Below are 14,874 nucleotides of genomic sequence, written 5' to 3'. Positions count from 1 at the left end.
TTATACCAAAGCCACAACCGCCTCTTCCGAAGTTCCATATGAATTTTCATTTGTCTTTCCGACTTCGTCTGCCGGCGAGAAAAGAAGGGAGTAGGGGTGTCGATTTCTCGTCCCATCTACCGCTACATCAGATCCGTGCGCCGCACGGATGGAGACGCCCCCGACAACCGTTCATTGCACCAGTGAACAGCAATTGACATCCAGCGTTCACATCCTGCCCAAAATATTATTCTAAGCTTTGGGCTTCCTCCTCGTGGCGAAGACAGAGGCTGGTCAAAAGAGATCCACACTCGCGTTTGGTACTGGCATGGTCCCAAACCACCACCATCGTCCGATGCTCTGGGTAAACCTTCACTGCAACATCTGAAACACAAGACGGCTGAAACAGCTAAACGTTCGCAGTGCAGTGCACCGGGGCCAATGCACAAAGTTACGTGAATACAAAGACAGACGCTAGTATCGCATTTTCCTTTTCACAGACCATTTACATATGAGCACCAAAGAGTAAAGCCAAATCCCCCAGTTTTTCCTTCAAACCTTCCTACTAACTGTCTATGCGCTACCGCCACGACCGCCAATCTTACTCAGCGCCGCCTTCTGTTCGGCGCTGAACTCGCACTTGGGCAGCGCCCTCTCGCCAGTCTTCGTCGGCGGCGGCAGGAACCCGACCGCAACCAGGAAGGCTAGGTACGCACCAACTGTCTCGACCGTGACGGCGCTACCGGCCGACACGTCCTCGCCGGTCCACTTGGCATCAGCGCGGAGCGCGGCCGCAGCCTGCGCGTCGTCGAGCTCGGGGGCGATGGTGTCGGCAGGGAGGTTGCCGGTGACGAAGTGGAACAGAGGGAGCAGAGCGTGCTCCTCCTTCTCGCCATCGATGGAAGCTGCGACATAGTCCTCCATCTTGGTGCGCCATTCGTCGTATGAGACCTGCGGAATGTCGTAGCCGTATGACTCGAGCGAGCCGACAAACTCGTTGAAGGTAAGGCGAGGGTGGCTGGTAACCTGCGTGACTCCAAGAGGCTCGACGGGCGGGTTGAGGGTCGAGGCAACGACGACGCGAGCGACGTGGGTGACGGGGACCTGGTTGACCGTGTTCTGGATATCCGGACGAGCGTTGAGCTGGAGGCAGCCCTTCAAGAGACGGACGAGGAAGTCATCGGTGATCGAGGTACCAGTGACAGGGTCACCAGTGACGTATCCAGGACGGATAACGGCACCCTTGAGACCGCGCTTACCAGCCTCGCGGACAATGTATTCACTGGCCCACTTGGACTGTCCGTATCCGGTGCCGAGACCCTTACGGCTGCCCTCCATGTCGTCGGCCTCCAGAACACCCTTGCCGCCCGCTGCCACGCTCTCCTGGGAGAGCTTGACGTAGTGCTCGCTATCCAGGGTAGAGGTAGAGCTGACAAAGCCAAGCTGCTTGGGCTTGCCGCTTGTGCACAGCGCAATGGCGTTCATCGTGGACAGCACGTTGGGGGAGCGGAGGCTGGAGTACGGTTGCATCCAGTTGACCAAGGCGCCGTTGTGGATGATGACGTCAGTCTCATTGGCAACGCGCTCCCAAGCATCCTTCTCAAGTCCGAGATTGGGCTTGGACAGGTCGCCAATGACAACCTCGAGCTGCGAGCGCCAGGCCTCGGACCAGATACCGTACGCTTGGCAGGTGGAAGCAATACGCTCAAGACCGGCGGCAGGGTCCTTGGCACGAACGTGCGCAATGACACGCAAGTTGCGGCTAAGCAAGTCCCTCAGGAGGTAAGAACCTAGGAAACCAGTGGCACCAGTGAGGAAAACGGTCTTGGACTCCGAAAAGTCAAGGGCGGCAGAGGGGATGGATTTCGGCAGTTGTTGTGCAAGCTCGCGAGCATCGGCAGAATAAGCTTCATCCGTAACGTCATCAGGAGCAGGAGCGTGCTCCAGACGCAGACCAGCTGGATCCTGAGCGCGGTCGATTTCGGTGGAGAAAGCCTCGAGAGTTTGCGACTGAAAGATGACGCTCATGGGAACGTCGATGCCCTTCCACGTTCTCCTGACCTGAAGAAGCATCTGTTGGGCCAGGATCGAGTGACCGCCCTCCTCGAAGAAGTTTGACTCGGGGGTCAACATGCGAGCCGACGTGTTCGGCAGCAGCTTACCCCAGATCTCAGCAACCTTCTTCTGGGTCTCGGTCATGGAGGCAGCGACTTGGGAAGGTCTCCTGCCGGCGGCAAGGAGAAGATCGGTAGGCTCAGGGAATGGCAGGGCCGGCTTGTCGATCTTGCCGTTGGGGTTGAGCGGCATGCGCGATAGGGGGACGAAGACGCTGGGAACTGCGTAAGATGGCACCTTGGTCTTGAGGAAGCTCCTGCAGTCATCCGACAAGGGCTTGAACTTCTTCAACATGCCAACCATGGTCTCATCCTGGGAGTCATCCGCAGCAAGACCCTTCTCTTCCAGCCACTGGAGCCAGCGCTTCATTTCGGGAACAATGTAGCTGACCAGAGTCGGCTCCTCGTCCTTGTTCCTGCGCACCAGAGTGACGTTCTCACGAATGAGCGGGTGGCGCGACAAGTGGGTGTCAATCTCGCCGAGCTCGATACGGAAACCTCTGATCTTGACCTGGTTGTCGATGCGGCCAGTACACTCGACGTTGCCGTCAGCGGTGTAACGACCCAAGTCACCAGTGCGGTAGAGACGGTCACGAGGGCCCTTGTAGAATTGCCGCCAGGGCTCCTTGACCCCGGAGGCAGCGACCTTCTCCTCATCCTGCTTAACCCACTGGGCAGGGTCGACAAACCAATTGGCGATAAACTTGGACTCGTTCAACTTGGCAGTAGTCTCGTCGTTGCCAAGGTATCCCTCCGCCAGGCCACCCGCTCTGGTAAAGATTTCTCCCTGCTCGCCGACATCGCAGATACGGTTCCTGTTCTCGCGGTCGACGACTAGCAATTGAACATCAAGCATACCCTTGCCGGCGGGAATGATATCGCCCATGGTGTCGAGGAAGTTGGGGTCGTCGTTCTTGCTCGGAACCTCAAAGTAGGACACAGCGCGCTGAGTCTCGGTGGTTCCGTACATGTTGACGATGCGAACATTGTGCGCCAGCTCCTGTAGCCTCTTGCAATCTCTCTTGATCAAAACGTCGCCGACAAAGAAGGAGTGGTGGAGCGAGGGGAATTGCGCGCTGGCGCCTCCAACGAGAATTTGACCCATGGCAGGGGTAAGGTGGGTAACGGTGGCCTTGTAGTTGCGCATCCATTCGGCGAGGAGCTCGTGTGCAATATCGTCGCGGCTGGGAACAAGGAGCTGCGCTCCAAGGAAGAGGGGCGTGAAGATATCTCTCTGCTCCGGTTAACCAAAGACGCCATTCACTGAGCCCAGAATTTACGCACCTGGATAGGGTCGTGGGCAATTCCAGACAGCATAGTAAACCTGTCATTCTCAGACAGATTGAATCTTTGTGCCATCCAGGGGAAGTAGTATGCCAGAGAGAAGTGGCGGCCCTGCACACCCTTGGGTCTACCTTCGGAGCCACTGGTAAATGAGAGGGTCGGGATCGAGTCGGGACCAACCAAGACACCAGGCAGCTGGCCCTTGACAGACTCCTGCGCCTCGAGGCAGTCCTTTCCATCGATCTCACCGCCAGCCAGAGTACCGTCGTCCCGAAGCTTGAGAGCAGGCACTTCTGCCTTGATGCTCAGGTTCTGAGTGATGAATTCTCTGACCTTGTCCGGCAGCTTGCCTGCCTCCTCGGTAGCGCGCTCGATCTGAACGAGGAACCTGGGGCTCGCGACTTCCAGGTATATGGTCTGGCGGTCGGGAGGGTACTGGGGATCGAGGACACTGACGGTGGCACCGGCCTTCAGAGCGCCCATGTATGCCACGACGAGGTCGACACTGCGGCGGGTCAGAAGCGTGCTAGGAAAACGGGTGCCGGCTGTCCACTGACCCACGGTGGGCGTAGACCATAACAACGTCCCCGCGCTCGCAGCCATGCGCTACAAAGTGGTGGGCGAGCTGGTTCGAGCTCTCATTGATCTGCTTGTAGGTGAAGACACGCTCGGGGGTGCGGGCGCTCGGGGTTTCGACAACGCATGGTCTCTCGGGGTGCTTTTCGGCATTGGCGGCGAAGATTTCGTGGATTGCTGGGCGCGGTTGAGCGATTGGCTACTTGGTGAAGTGAGATCATGTTTACCTCCGCGGTAGTCGCTCCAGTGAAGGTCGGCGGTGGGGTCCGGGAGGACCGATGCGGTGCCGTTCTGAGCCATTGCTGCTGCAGGACCAGGCCGGGGGAAGGGAAAAGGAAAGAGAAGGGAAGCAGAGCGGTGGTGAAAAAAGAGCCGGCCGTTCAGAGGTGGGACGAGGTGGGCTGCATGAGTCAACAGCAATCAGTCGCGTCGCAGAAAAACCTGGGGAATGACGTCCGGCTTCGGCGGGGCCCTGGCCGTGGCGCTGCGGCGGTCTTGGCAGGGCTTATCCGGCCCGATGAACATCATCGCGCTGATTCGCGCGCGCCGACCACTGGACGCGCAACACCAACTTTACCCAGGCGCGCCGCCCCTCGCAACTCCATCACGCCTGTTGTCACCTCCTGGCGTGCTCTCGAAGGGCGCCTCTCTCATCCCGCTCTGTTTCGTCCACGTCGCCCCGTCCGCTGTCACCATCACGCGTTCAATCGCCCTTTCGTGGCCCTTGTCGCTCCCGCCCTATATAGGGGCCGCGAGCTGCTCGTATCCCTTCCATCGCTCCGCATGTCGCTCTAGTCGTCGATCATACCCCGCTCCACAATGGCCCGCATCTTCATTCCTCCCCGCTACAAGGTCGTGCTCGCCATCGTCGTATTTTTCTTGGTGAGCTTGATGCTGTTCGGCTCGCCAACAAACATCGATCACGTTCCCACCTACCAAGAGGTTTCCGAGAAGATCAAGAACCCCAACCTACCACAAATTCCGAATTCGTACAATCCGTTTGCGCCAACAGCCCACAAGCCGCCCGTCCAAGCCAACAGCTCCAGCGGCGAGACATCATGGTTCAGTGACTGGAAGTGGCAGAATCCCTTTTCGTCTTCCATTACTCTGGACGAAAACAGGGCCGTCCTCCCGCCTTTGCGGCCTCGCCAGCCCATCTATACATTCTATGATGGCGATGCGAAGCAGGACCCGGCCATCCGCGAGGCCGAAGAGCAGCTGCTTCTGCAGTGGCGACGCGCTTGGTGGGCCCAAGGTTTCAAGCCTGTGGTTTTAGGTCGCGGCGAAGCCATGAATAACCCTTTGTATAAGACCTTGCAGCTGGCAAACCTCAAGGAGTCGCCCGAGCTACAGAAGCTGGAGCTTGAGGTTGCCCGCTGGCTGGCATGGGGAAACATGGGCACTGGAATTATGACCAACTGGCTCACTCTTCCCATGGCTCCTCACGATGATCCCTTCCTTGTCATGCTTCGCCGTGGAGAATATCCTAAGCTCACGCGTTACGAGCCTCTCCGGAACGGTCTGTTCGTCGGAGAGAAGGACGCAATCAATGCTGCAGCCAAAGCCGCTCTGAACGATCCTGTAAAATTGAAAAAGGCTTCGGATATGGTCGATGCAATTCCCCAGGACATGTGGACGATAGACAAGCAGGGTGATGCCATCGCTCTTTACGACCTCGTGACCATCAAGGACAAGTACAAAGACGTCGCCAAACTACTCGAAGGCAAGGCAAGCGCCGAAGGTCTCAAGGCTTTAGCGCAGTTGATAAATGCGCATCTCCACAACACATGGCAGAGCAACTTTGAAGAGGGCGTGATTGTCGTCAAGCCCGTGCCAACGCACATGACGGCGCTGAGCGAAGAGGCAATCGACATCGCGCGTAATCTGACGCAGTGTTCCGAATCGCCCATGCCCGCCACCAACCCGCCTAACCGCAAATACAAGGCCTGCGTCGCCTCGACGCCCATGAAGGTCACGATCCTGCCCGTTTTCCGCAACTCCAGCAAGGTCTTCAATATCGGCACCGTCCCACACCCCTACACGTTCCTCTCGCTCAACTACCAGCCCGACGTCCTCAATGCGCGCTTCCTGCGCCGCGAAGTCAAGGAGCGCGACCTCTGGCTCGCCTCGGCTACGAAGGAGATCCTCGGCGCTGGCCGCAGCGCTGGCACGCGCCTCTCGCACTTTAAGGAAGCTGTCGCTTCGGAGCGCGGCGCTTACCACTCGCTCTGGCTCACCGCCGAGCGCGAGTCGCAGAAGGATCTCAACTGGATCTTCGGCTTCAACCTGCCTAACTCGCCCCCGGACGACGGCCACTCCGAGACCCCTGTCCCCGGCCCCGAGCGCCGGCCCCCTCCCCCCAAGCCCGACGGCCCCGTCCCGACTGAGCAGGAGCTCGGCCGCGAGCGCGAGCTCATGCGCAAGGCCCGTGACGCCATCAAGAGCAAGGTCAAAGAGATGATCCGCGTCAGAGAGGCTGTCGAAGCGTGGAACATCGCGGACGCCGAGGCGTGGCGGTTCGCCCGTGCGTTCTCGGCGCGCCGGCGTATGGAGCGGCTGGTATGGGAGGAAGAGGAGAGCAAGTTCGCTGGTGCCGAGAGGAGGAAGGGAAGCAGCTGGGGAAGATGGTTCGACAAGGACAACTGAAGAATTAGACATTTTTGGCCTTCCCGTTGGTGAAAGATACAGGAAGCGGAGAGACGAAAATCCAAACACAACACGATACGGGGATAGACTTGGATTGTTTTGTTTTACATACTTTGGGGATTGTTCGGATAAGGGGGTCTTGAATGGGAAGTGTACCATCATATCCTACGGCGCAGGCGTCTTGTTTATAACATTTTTCTTTTGGTTCTGTCTCCCTGATGAGATAGAAGTGGGTGGAGTACAGGGAGAAGCCCTTCACTAAATGCTGTTCACCTTGTTGGACTTTGACATTTCCCGAAACGCTTGAAAATTTTCACTCTTAGTCGCGACGCCTCATCGTCGCCATCCGCCGCGCCGCCTTGGCCAGATCAGCACGCTTAAGCTGTCACTGTACCTCTCCACGCCAAGGTCTCCGCGCCGTCTCAGCTAGATCAACACACCTGAGCTGTCACCATACTTCTTCTTCCCCGTCTGTCGCGTCACTTTCTCTAAGCGCCTCTCGCCTGTAATCAATTACCTCGTCTTCACCTATCCCAACTTCGAGTGGACCCAGCATGGTATTCTCCGGCTGGAATCTTTTCTAAATGCCGAGGTCGCTAGCGGACGCTTGACGCGTGGACTTTGGAAGAAAAGAGAATGGGTTGGAACCGCCCTTACAGAAGGAACCCGGAGCTGGGATTGTACTATATCGCGTGTGCTGTCCCTCTCCCCTCTTACCGCGACTACTGCTCGAAGTGGCGATATCACCCGCTCTAACAGATGGACGCGGGATATTTTTTTTGCAGTGGAGGCATGTCACCATCACCATCAACGGGCTCCATATGAAGGTATAAATGCTGTTCACCTCGTTGGACTCTGACATTTCTCGAAATGCTTGGATTTTTTTCACGCAAGACCAGCTCTCAGTGCCGTGACCGACTTTCTTTTCGTAAACGCCCTCTTCGTCAAAAACATATCATACAATTGAATAGAATCCGAAATGCGCTTAGATCCCCGTCACCACAAACTCTTCGGCGTGAAGGAGGCAAGAGCAAGAGAGATGAGAACCTCTCTATTTGCAAGAGTCGCTGCCGACGATGAACTCGCCGTCCGAGTTCTCGCAACCGCACTCAGTGGTGTTAGGATCACGGATGCACCCAGTGCCCACGCCGCTAGATTCGCCGTTGTCACTATAGAAAAGCAGTCAGCAATCGCATCCTGGCAGGTTCTGCTCACGTCGAAAGAGCTATACTCACTTCCAGAAGAAGGTCCAGCCGTCGGTGTTGGCGGTGAGCTGGCTGTCGGTGGGGGCGGTGCAAGTGTAGGCCTCGCAGGTTCCGTACGAGATGCCGTTGGAGTTGGTCTTGGTGCGAGTCCAGACGGCGAAGGTCTGGGTGCCGGAGACACGCGTGTTGTGCGAGCACTCGGCGGCCTGAATGTTGGTCGACTTCTTGGTCGCCGAGCACGCCGGGCTCTTGGGCACCTTGCCCTTGGTGTTGGTTGTGCACGGGTCGAGCGTCGCCGACACGGTGGCGGCGGTTGCGAGCACGGCGGCGAAGGTGGTGAAGCGCATGGTGAGAATTGTTTTGAAATATCTTAACCGGTAAGATTTGAAACTTGAAACGAAGGACGTGAAGTCGTGCTGAAGAGAGCGGAGGGCGGTTGGGCTGGGTGGAGCTGGAGAGGGAAGATCCCAAGACTGCTTGGCTGACGGGTGTTTATATAGGACTTTCTCGTCAGGGAGCTTGGGATTCTAGAGCCGCTCAGCCGCTCGGAAGAAGGCAAGCATGGGATGATTCGCAACCGGGTTTGGGCATGTTTGAAGCTCGGCCAAGACCTCGAGCGCCATGATGATCCGTGGGTTGTGAAACCCGACACCATCTTGGTCGGCAAGGCCGCCCTACATCCGCTGTTCCTCGAACTGCCGTGCAAATGAGGACTATTGGGATGGGGCCAGCAACGTGTGGCTAGTGAGGAGATCGAACGGCCTCGAATCACCGTTGTACTTGTCAAGACGGCGCCGCGCCGGCACTCCCGTTGATTGCTCCAAATTGAACCAACCGCAAGACTCTCTAATGACGGAGATGCGGGCGAGAAGGAGGCGGGGAGCCTCAAATTGGCAAGGTGGAGTTGTTGTGGGGTCTAGGAGGTTTCATGTATAGCAGGGCTGCGGTACTGTTACAAAGTAGGTCCGCGCACGGGGCGTTCCCCTATTTCATTTCGACGTTGTGGCGTGCAGGAACTTCATTGTACGTGACACTGGCGCCTCATCAGAATACGAATTGTCGGCAGAGCCCGCAGTATTCCCGGCGGCATGCTGTTCATGGTTTGCCTTGTTTGGCAGGAACTTGGAGATCCTGATGTCCAGTTTCAGGCCCGCCAAGCTCATGAGTATGCTTGTTTGGATTAAAGGTCGTCTTCCTGGGATGATCGGCCAGTTCTATGTAGCGACGACGGAAGCAGCACCGGCGGTAACGTCGCAGCTTGACTCGGGAAGTTTCCACATCGCATCTCGTTAGGAGGGCGCAGCAATCAGTGGGTACTGCGTACACGCAGGCCCTGTGCTCTTAACTGGCCACACGCCACCAGCATCTGCTGTTTCCAGCCGTGAAACCCAATGGACAGAGACAAGCGCGACCATGGACTGTAGAGTGAACGTGGCAGTTGCTGTCTGGAAGGGTTCGAAACAGTACATGCGCCGGAGCGGGGACCTCCACAAAAGCGAGCCCGGGATGGTAGTGATCGGAGAGGCCTGAAAAGAGGAAAAGGCGCCCGCAACCCTGAGCTGGAAACAAGAAACAGAACAAAGACGAAACAAGCCAGAGAAAAGAGAAGAGAAAATGGTCCGGCACAGCGTCGTGTTCGGCGGACTCGGCAGCAAGGCCGGCAACAGCGGCGATACGAACGAGGCGTCCAACACCGACAGCGGCGAAATACTGCAAAGGCGCCGGCGGAGCTCGATCAGGGTGCCCGGCTTCATGTCGAGCTTGCGCAGGCTGTGCGACGGCGTACAGCGTCAGGCACGCAGCCGCAGCAACAGCAACGGGTCCAACGGATCGGACGTTGCGAAGAAGAGCAGCAGGTCGACGGAGAACCTCGTGGCAGCGTCAGGCGAAGGCTGCAGCGACGCGAAGAGCGTGCAATCGGTAAGTCGCACCCCGGATCTGCAGCACGATCAAGCGTGTTCCTGCATGCCAGCGTAAAGCAAGCTGCTGATGCTAGCCTGAACAGGAAGTTTCCAGACAATCGACCTCGTCGACGCGCGAGGCATGGTGATCGGCGCGGGAGGACTGGCAGGGACCGGACGGCAGAAGGATACCAACGGGTTAGAGCCAGAAGAACGAGAGAGCGAAAGCGGGGAAGAAATGGACGGGGCGGCCACGACAAAATCGTCGACAGCCGAGGATCGCGGGGATTTCCACCTCTCGAGGCTTCCCAAATTGAGAACGTACATCGTTGTCCACTCACGCGCCCACTTCGCATTCGTGATCACACACGTCCATGTCAAAGTGAGCCATGCCTGAGCTGGAGCCTAAGCGCCGTCGCTCGTCGCCACCGGCGAACACCAAGCGGAGACGGCTGGACGACGCTGCTAAGGTCCACGGCGAAGTGTGGCTACCACCCCACAACCATGAAGCCGCAGGAAGTGATCATCGCCGACTCCAGTCGCCAGCTGCGGTGCCCGGAGGCGACGACGACGGCACCAGGCACCCATTCTCGCCCTCTTCGCGCCTCGACCAGCACGCCTCGCCATCGGCATACAACATTAACCACGACGACAACCACCATCACAGCACCGCCTTCACTCAGGCCCCTACCTCTACCATGGTCTCCGAAGTATCGGTATCAGCTGCAGTGGCAGCAGCAAACTCTGCATCCTCGGTATCCGGCTTTTCCCCTGAACTGCTGATGGATCCCCTGCTTGCATCGTCTCCTGGCAGCGGCGGCGGCCACGCGCAGTGGCAGGGCAGCGCCGGGTTTCTCCCTCCGAGCCCGGACGATTACAATTGCAACCCAATGTTCTTGGCCTCGCAGGAGGAGCTGCGCAGCCTTCTCTTCAACACCGCCCAGTCAACTCATCCCACGCGGGCCTCGAGCCCTGCCGCCGCCGGCGGAGGTGGCAGGTACGCCGACGAGATTATCGACGCAGGAGGAGGCGGTGGCGGCGGTGGTGGCGGAGTAGGGGGCTCGTTGTCCTTGGCCTCGGATCGGAACCAGATGAAGCAGATCCTGAGCACCCGCAAGAGGGTCGAGTACCTGAAGAACTATCTCGCCAAAGTGGCGCCTTGGGTGAGTCCTCTCCGCTGACTTTCCCTGCACTATTTTCTGTCTGCAGCACATATTGTTTTGGGTGATGCAACGCACGTCGAGGCTATCCAGCTCGCTGCTCCAAGTTTATTAAGCAACTCAATTTATCAAGCGCCTTCAAAGAGGCGCGCGTATGCACAAATAGACTTCACCCAATGAGACATGCATCTGCCTTGTCTACATACCCTATACAAGCAACACTGGCGCTCACTGACTCCTCCAATTAGCTCGACATGTTCGACACCTCCCGGCACTTCGGCATCACCGTGCCCGCGCTCGCGCAAACCCAGCCGCCCTTACTCTACGCCATCCTCGCTCTCTCAGCCCGTCAGATGGAACGCCTCAACAGCGGCAGTGGGTCTGGGCGCCGTGGCGGCGGCGGTGTCAGTGGTGGCAGCAAGCACTACCCGGCCTCCGAGTCCTTGGAACTCTACCAGGAAGCCATCCGGCTACTAACGCCCAAACTCCCCGAGCGATCCCCGCACATCCTGACCTGCTGCGTCATCCTCTGCTGTCTCGAGATGATGTCGGCAAGCCCGCAGGACTGGCGTCGTCACCTTGAAGGCTGCGCGACGCTGTTTGACTCATTCGATGTAAACGGTTTTAGTGGTGGCTTGATGCAGGCCGTATTTTGGTGTTACTCGCGCATGGGTCAGTCTCTATCCACCTCTGCAGCCCCCTTTCAGTTCAGTCCGTCTTCATCTCTTGAGATTGTCTGCTGATCCAGTCCAGATCTTTGTGGCGCATTGATATCTGATGGCACCGAAAGCACGCTCCTTGCGCTCCGCAAATGGGTCCCTGCAAACGTGGCCGAGGACGACGTCCATGATCTCTTCGCATCCCACCGCAGCCCGGACATGCACGCCAACTACGCCGTGTATCTCTGCTCCAAAGCGTGCGAGCTACTATCGGACCGAACCAAGTACGCCGAACTTGGCGTCGACAACGGCTGTACCGGCCCTGCTTACGCTTTGCGTTGGAAGCGACTTTGGCACGAGCTGTCTCTCTGGCTCGACGAGCGCCCGGCCGAGCTGTTGCCAGCCAAAACGATACGGCAGAAGAGCGACAAGCCGTTCCCGGAAATCCTCTTTATTCACTGGGCTGCCATTAGCTCGAACCAACTGTACCATACCGCGTGCATCTTGCTCCTGAACTCCATGCCCAAGAGCCTGAAACTCGACCCGCTGCCGGTCCATAATCCGCTGTGGCACGCCAGGCGGGTATGTGGGATATCGCTGTCAAATCCCCATGAAGGATGCTTGAACAACGCGTGTCAGCCCCTATGGATAGCCGGGCGCATGCTGGGCCATCATTCCGAACATGCAGCCGTGATCGAGCTGATCCGCAACATCGAGGCTCAGACAGGATGGGGCATGTACTGGAGAATCCGAGATTTGGAAGAAGCGTGGGGCTATCGGGTCCGCTGAAGCCTGCAGAATTCTTTCCAGCTCTTCAGATGAACAAAGGATTCATCACGAGTGCTCCGCAAGACGCCAGAATTCTTGCAAATTCTGCATGTCTCCATCAATTTTCCAGCCTGTTGTTTCCCTGGCGAGCCTCAGTGTCGCCAGAACAGCTGCCTGCTGGTCTCGGTGCGTCATTTTCCGCGCCGCACGGAGGACGCAGGCAATCATGCAAAGATCCCAGTTCTCGAAACTGGCATTGCTGACTGCAATAGCACACGTCCGCTGTGCGTGCCAGTGCAGCGATGCTGCTGGAGAGTGTTGTCCCGGAACCTTTAGGGTTTTGGGCTTGCAGTCTAGCAAAGTCATGGCTGCAGTATGGTAAACCAGGTTTGCAAGTGTTGCCGCTGCTGTGCTGAAGATGATTGTTGGGAAAGCGTTCGTGTCCGCCCTATCACCTGCTGATGATGACAATTCGAGAAGTGGTTTCACGAATCTACGACGGTTGGTGTACCACGCTGATAGTTCGTTCCATTTGTTCTGCCATTGTACCAAGTGGTTCTGGGGGCGCGCTCGACCTGGGCGTTCGTCTCCTGCTTCTCTTTGGCGGTAATCTTGGAGGACACGGACAGCTTCGCCACACAAGAGTAGTGCACGTAGTGCGTACCGGTCAACGCACGCGGGATCAACGTTATCGTCAAACCCAACGTTCTCAAAGACGCCAAGCACACCATCCGGCAGCCTGTCAAGCGTGATCAAGGTATCCAGATCTGTAGTCATGTGAGTCTCATTGACCAGAGCGGCAGCCAAATCGAACCGGAAGATACACCAGAATAACGATGCTGCTAGGCCGGGTTTGTGCGCGTATGCGTGAAGCGGTGTCGAAGAGTTGACAGTTTGCCCCAGTATTGGTGTCCAGCTGCTGAAAGGGGTGGATATCAAGTCTACAATAAGCCTGATCATCCGAGCCTCCAGCGCATCCGATGCATCTGTAGCATACATGGCTTTGGTCCCCCATTTGGACATGTTGTAAAACCTCTCACTCTCGAATTGTGCCATGTCCGGTACGCCGCAAGCAAGTTCTCTGTGGCGGGCCGAGAGGGCATACAATGCGTAGATGGCGGATGGGGACTCGGCGCCAACGGTAGGGAGATACAGACCGAGATGGTGGTCCAGGTCAAGCATGTCGAGCTGTTAGATGTTAGAATATTTACGTGGAAACAAATGTCCGCGATACTCACCCATGGTGCTACGTGGTAGCGGTAGTACCGCAATAGTTCCAGGCCGCGCTCTTCAGTGATTTCATCAGTGGAAGCTGTCGAGGGCTGAGCCAGCGCATTGCTTGTCATAGCGCTGCTGGATGCTGGCGTAGGAACCCTAAGGGCTGAATCTTGCTGGGAAGAATCATCCTCAGGTCTGGATACCACCTGGCCATGGCTCAAAGAGTCGTTCTGGAAGATGAAAGGCGATTGGACCGAAGTTGCCAACGAAACGAGACTTTGTACGGCACCATGTTCCGCGCTTCCTGCTTCTAGATGACCAGTAGATGCGGGGCGGAGCGTATGAAACTGGGGATCCGGAAAGACGCGGAATTGGAAAGGGTCGGAGTAGATTGGGCTGGCGAATTCGGTGCTGTGGCGCTGCCGTTGACGTGTTGCTTCATCGCTAGAATTTTCCGGAGCATGATGAGATCCTACTGGCAGTTGACTACTCCGTGTAGACAGCTGACTGTCTGACCGGGTATGCGATGAGTCTGAGGCGTGTCGCAGAGTAATTAAGCCACTGTTGGGCTCGCGAGAATGTGTGCGCTCTTCGGGATCGCCGACAAACTATCATATGTCAATGAGCTGTCATTGACCGTGGAGGGAAACGTTGGGGCTTACCCTGATTTGCGTGTATCCTGCCGTGGGTGCTGTCTCGACTTGTGGCACCGTGCGCGTGGTGGTGGCGGGAAAGCGTAGCTGTAAGCCGTACTGGCACTCGAAGTTGCGTTCAGCGCAATTTGAGCAAACAGGCTTTCGTTCGTCGCCTATCGGTAAGCAGCAGGCTGTTAGCTCACTCAGAAGAACAGCTGGCTGTGGAGACGCAGATAAGGTCGACGGGAGGGCGAGGAATGGACTGACATTTCCGTCTCCTAATACGGCATCGCTGGCAGCCGGTGCGAACGCGCCGTCGAATCGGTCGATCTTCCGCTGCGTTGTTCTGGGTCCCTGTCGGCATTGTGCATCATGTAGCTTGGCTAGCTGTCTGGCAAGATGGGAAGCGCGGGAGGGTTGGTGGCCGGCCCGGGGTCAATTGCAGCCAAAAGTTGCCGTTTTCGTGTGGACGTGCGAGGAGGCAGCGGAAGGAAAACAGTACGAGGAATGGCTAGATGAACATCATTTTGGAGTCGAGCGTGCGTCGACTCCGCGCCATCGCAACCCGACGTTGCAGGCTTGTGTGTCACGGCTGGCTGGGGAAATGGGGAGGGTGCGAAGCTTGAGCCCGCGAGCTTCCCAGAGAGGAAAGCCGAAGCGCAACCCCGGTGGTGCTAGGCCTGTGCGCGTCTCTGCCGACGCGCCGACGTCATCCGCAAATCTCGTGTT

General features: G+C 57.5%; 5 protein-coding genes across 5 annotated transcripts; 2 read left to right on the top strand and 3 right to left on the bottom strand.

Annotated features, from left to right (window-relative positions):
• Window positions 1–552: 552 nt before the first annotated feature.
• On the bottom strand, window positions 553–4,253 carry LTHEOB_7168 (L-aminoadipate-semialdehyde dehydrogenase large subunit; the record flags this gene model as incomplete). Its single annotated transcript, XM_035516504.1, has 5 exons — window positions 553–1,098; window positions 1,150–3,327; window positions 3,378–3,882; window positions 3,935–4,130; window positions 4,181–4,253. The coding sequence occupies 5 exons, from the start codon at window positions 4,251–4,253 to the stop codon at window positions 553–555; spliced, it is 3,498 nt and encodes a 1,165-aa protein (XP_035371615.1).
• A 519-nt stretch (window positions 4,254–4,772) lies between these two features.
• On the top strand, window positions 4,773–6,599 carry LTHEOB_7167 (uncharacterized protein; the record flags this gene model as incomplete). Its single annotated transcript, XM_035516503.1, has 1 exon — window positions 4,773–6,599. One exon carries the CDS (start codon window positions 4,773–4,775, stop codon window positions 6,597–6,599), a length of 1,827 nt encoding a protein of 608 aa, XP_035371614.1.
• A 1,051-nt stretch (window positions 6,600–7,650) lies between these two features.
• LTHEOB_7166 (Small secreted protein) lies at window positions 7,651–8,151 on the bottom strand (the record flags this gene model as incomplete). The annotated part of the gene is made up of 2 exons (XM_035516502.1): window positions 7,651–7,768; window positions 7,835–8,151. The coding sequence occupies 2 exons, from the start codon at window positions 8,149–8,151 to the stop codon at window positions 7,651–7,653; spliced, it is 435 nt and encodes a 144-aa protein (XP_035371613.1).
• Window positions 8,152–9,418: 1,267 nt separating this feature from the next.
• LTHEOB_7165 (C6 transcription factor) lies at window positions 9,419–12,313 on the top strand (the record flags this gene model as incomplete). The annotated part of the gene is made up of 6 exons (XM_035516501.1): window positions 9,419–9,724; window positions 9,821–10,087; window positions 10,149–10,868; window positions 11,114–11,537; window positions 11,619–12,106; window positions 12,164–12,313. 6 exons carry the CDS (start codon window positions 9,419–9,421, stop codon window positions 12,311–12,313), a joined length of 2,355 nt encoding a protein of 784 aa, XP_035371612.1.
• A 45-nt stretch (window positions 12,314–12,358) lies between these two features.
• Window positions 12,359–13,638, bottom strand: LTHEOB_7164 (C6 transcription factor; the record flags this gene model as incomplete). Its single annotated transcript, XM_035516500.1, has 3 exons — window positions 12,359–12,551; window positions 12,957–13,480; window positions 13,531–13,638. 3 exons carry the CDS (start codon window positions 13,636–13,638, stop codon window positions 12,359–12,361), a joined length of 825 nt encoding a protein of 274 aa, XP_035371611.1.
• Window positions 13,639–14,874: the final 1,236 nt, after the last annotated feature.

This window comes from Lasiodiplodia theobromae (assembly GCF_012971845.1).
Source record: "Lasiodiplodia theobromae strain AM2As chromosome Unknown scaffold_21, whole genome shotgun sequence".
Classification (NCBI taxonomy): domain Eukaryota; kingdom Fungi; phylum Ascomycota; class Dothideomycetes; order Botryosphaeriales; family Botryosphaeriaceae; genus Lasiodiplodia; species Lasiodiplodia theobromae.
The sequence above is the reverse complement of the archived record's forward strand: the minus strand, read 5'-3'. Positions and strand labels throughout refer to the sequence as shown.